A 3,944-nucleotide genomic window follows, 5' to 3' on the forward strand; every position below is an offset into this window, starting at 1 on the left:
AGCTGAAGCCAAATGCCAGGGCTTGTCTTTACTGTGCCAGGAGGGAGCCGTCTCCCCGGGACTCCAAGCAGAAAGACAAAGACAAAGAGGTTTCTGGTGCAGGGGGAAAATCCACAGAGAAGACAGCAGTAGAATTCACTGGGACTCTGCAGTGATTCTTCCTCCAGCTCATCCAAGTTTTGGAAGGCCAAATTCATGGAGACAGGAAGCCGCTTCTACTCAGTCAGGCTCTTGGCCTGTCAGGGTCAGACTTGTCTAGTGTGATTGGCGGCAGCTCTCCAGGGTCTCAGGTGGAGCTCTTTCACATCACCCGGTCCCTGCTCCTGTTCCTTTCAACTGGAGATGCTGGGGCTGAACCTGGGACCTTCTGCATGCCAAGCAGATGCTCGAAGACTCGCAGACAAGTAAGGTTTGGGTGGGCCAATCAGGATAAGTGGAGGGGCTGTGGCTCAGTGGCAGGGCATCTGTTTGGCCTGCAGATAAAATATCAGGTTCAGTCCCCGGCATTTCCAGCAAAAAGGATTAGGGGGAAGTGAGATGAAAGACCTCCAGCTGAGACCCTGGAGAGCCACTTCCAGTCTGAGTGGACAAGAGGGTTGAGATTCAGTCAGAGGCAGCTCCCGGCGTTCATGACAACATCTCCCCCCTCCCTGTACTTTAAGGGGTTCAAGTTTATTTATTTATCTTATACATTTATTTATACTTGGATTTATATCCCGCCCTACCCTGAAGGCTCAGGGCGGCAAACAAGGGCACAGTGTACCAAGATTATAACAGTAAAAACACATAGTATAAAACAGTAAGATACAATATCAAATTTACAGAGTTCTTCCCTCAGGCACCCGTAAGGAGGCCTAGAACCTAGGGCTGCCAATTCCCCCCGGGGGGCGGATTTCCCCCCGCTTTGGAGGCCCGATTTCCACCGCCGCAGAATTGGGCCCCGGGGGAAACCCCACCCCGGCGTGCACGTCACCCCGATGTGACGTGATGACGCCGGGCATGCTGGGGGCGGGGCCACAGCCATATGAGGGTGACGTGCATCCGGGTGACGTGCATGCGGTGCGTGCACACTTTGCGCACGCGTGTGCACCGGGGACGCCGTCCGGGAGCCCCCCACTGCGAGAGCAAACAGATTTGGCAACCCTACTAGAACCTCTGCTAGGCCAAAGAAATCCTACGACCTAAAAGTGAAAGATAATCATTTGTCTATGTAAATCTCTATAGAATATGTCATCATTCCTTGTTTGGGAAAGCGGTGGAAGTTGGATCAGCCATTTTAGGGGCAAACATACTCGAACTCGGAGAAAGCGGCATCTGTTGAATTTCTGCCTGTCATTTAGGTGTTAAGGATCTATAGTTATTGCTGTTATGCAATCGGGTGGGAGGGGAAACTAGAAGTTATTTCCAAGTCGGTACAGTGTAGTTTCTCTGTTCCAAGATGAAAAGGTCAAAGCAAAGCTCTTATCCTCTCCTTCCTACCCCCGTGGGAGAAAGGGAGACGGAGACGCCAGGGCGTGAGGAGCAAAAACTAGGAGGGGCCATTTAACACCAGAGGTAAGTGTAGGGTTATTATTGCTTGTTCACAGAAAAGAAAATAATCCATTAACTTTAACTCCTGTTAAATAAAGTGAAGCGCGGATGCTGCAGTAATGCGTTTCTGGCTCTGGAGGAACACAGACCCCTGTCAGAGTCCTTTTCATGTGTGTGACAAAGAGGGAAGATGCCCTCAGATCTTTCACCAATGCTTCCTCCCATCCCACTATTAGGGGGAGAGTGTGGCTCAGTGGCCGAGCACCACAGCCCCAGGTCCACCCCCCCCCCACTCCAGCTAAAGGGATCAGCTTTAAAGGAGAATTAAACAGGTCCATGGAGGGAAGGTCTATCAGTGGCTATGGTGACTAAGGGGAACCTCAACGTTCAGATGGATTCTGAATCCCAGCGCCAGGATGCAACATCAGGGGGCCACTTCAGCCTCTCTGCCCTGTTGTTGGCCCTGCAGAGGAACTGGTTGGCCACTGTGTGAGATGGGATGCTGGACTAGATGGATAATTGGCCTGATCTGCCAGGACTCTTCTGATGTTCCTCTTGGGGGACGGCCCCGGCCTTTGAGCCTTGTTGTTGGCCATCGAGAGGAGCTGGTTGGCCGCCCTGTTGTTGGACCTCCAGAGGAGCTGGCTGGCCCCTGTGTGAGACAAGAGGCTGGACTAGATGGACCCTCACTGGTCTGATCCAGCAGGGCTCTTCTAAGGTTCTTATCAGGGGAAGGCCTCGGCCTCTCTGCCCTGTTGCTGGCCCTCCAGAGGAACTGGCTGGCCCCTGTGTGAGACCGGAGGCTGGACTAGAAGGACCCTCCCTGGTCTGACCCAGCAGGGCTCTTCTGAAGTTCTTCTCAGGGGAAGGCCTCGGCCTCTCTGCCCTGTTGTTGACCCTCCAGGGGAACTGGCTGGCCCCTGTGTGAGACAAGATGCTGGACTGGATGGATAATTGGCCCAATCTGATGTTCTTATCAGGGGAAGGCCTCGGCCTGTGAGCCTTGTTGTTGGCCATCCAGAGGAGCTGGTGGGCCACTGTGTGAGACACAATGATGGACTGGATGGATCTCTGGGCTGATCCACCAGGGCTTTTCTTATGTTCTTATGTGCAGGGCCCAGGAAGAGGTCCAAGCCCTCTCCAATCCGGCATGTCCGACTTTGGCAGCAACTCCAGCAGCTGTTTTCACCCTTCATTTTTCTTCCTGGTGGGGATCCCGGGCTTAGAGGCTGCCCATATCTGGCTCTCCATCCCGCTCTGCTTCATCTACGTGGGAACTGTGCTGGGGAACTGCACCATCATGCTGGTCATCTGGGCGGAGGAGAGCCTGCACGAGCCCATGTATTTCTTCCTCTGCATGCTGGCTGGGGTGGACCTAGCCGGCTCCACCTCTGTGGTGCCCAAATTGCTCTGCCTCTTCTGGTTCGGCTCTCACGAGATCCCCTTCGAAGGGTGCCTGCTGCAGATGTTCTTCATCCACGCCCTCTCCATCATCGAGTCAGCCATATTGGTGGCCATGGCCTTTGACCGCTATGTGGCTATCTGCCAGCCACTGCACTACACGACCATCCTGACGAATCCGGTCATTGTCAAGATGGGCTGCCTGGCTGTCGTGAGGGGGGCCATCTTGACCTCCCCATTTTCCATCCTCGCCAGCAGACTGCCCTACTGCCGGACTAACGTGGTCCCTCACACATACTGCGAGCACATGGGCATTGTCCGGTTGGCCTGCGGCAGCACCGTCATCAATAACTTGTACGGCCTCACAGTGGCTCTGCTCGTGGTAGGTCTGGATCTCCTCTTCATTGGCGTCTCCTACGCCAAAATCCTCTTGACTGTGTTGAGGCTGCCCTCGCAAGAGGCCCAGGCCAAGGCCTTCAGCACCTGTGGCTCCCACATCTGTGTGATTGTCTTGGCCTACACGCCTGCCCTCTTCTCTTTTCTCACCCACCGCTTTGGCCACAACGTGGCCCCTTACATCCACATCCTCATTGGCAACTTCTACATCCTGGTGCCCCCCTTCTGCAATCCCATTGTGTATGGTATAAAGACCAAGCTGATCCGAGACAAGGTGGTCAGCCTGCTCTCCAGGAAAAAGGACATCTCCTAAAAGTGGGAGCAAGCAAGCGATGTGTTCGGTGGGGCTGTGAAGGCGAGCACCCGGATCAGCTCAAATGCTGCCATTTTCAGTCTTGGATCAAAAGCTGTTCAAGACTCAAGAGACAGAGAGTTGCGGTAGAAAGAACCCCTGGGAAAGCCAACCTCAGCAGCTTCATTTGGGGCCTGGAAACTGAACTGATGGCACCTCGAGAAGGATGAGCTGTCTTGCTTTTTCAGCACTGCTCTGGAACTTCACTCCGCTATGGATTCCTCTCCTCTTTAAAGAGACTTGCAACGTTTGCCAGTAACAGAAA

The 3,944-nt window shown here is 53.9% G+C and overlaps 1 protein-coding gene across 1 annotated transcript; it reads left to right on the top strand.

Annotated features, from left to right (window-relative positions):
* The first annotated feature begins 1,638 nt into the window (after positions 1–1,638).
* Positions 1,639–3,640, top strand: LOC107115353 (olfactory receptor 52K1-like). Its single transcript, XM_015417046.1, has 2 exons — positions 1,639–1,646; positions 2,698–3,640. The coding sequence occupies exons 1-2, from the start codon at positions 1,639–1,641 to the stop codon at positions 3,638–3,640; spliced, it is 951 nt and encodes a 316-aa protein (XP_015272532.1).
* The last annotated feature ends 304 nt before the right edge of the window (positions 3,641–3,944 follow it).

This window comes from Gekko japonicus, unplaced genomic scaffold, assembly GCF_001447785.1.
Source record: "Gekko japonicus isolate JY-2015 unplaced genomic scaffold, Gekko_japonicus_V1.1 scaffold3426, whole genome shotgun sequence".
Lineage (NCBI taxonomy): Eukaryota > Metazoa > Chordata > Lepidosauria > Squamata > Gekkonidae > Gekko > Gekko japonicus.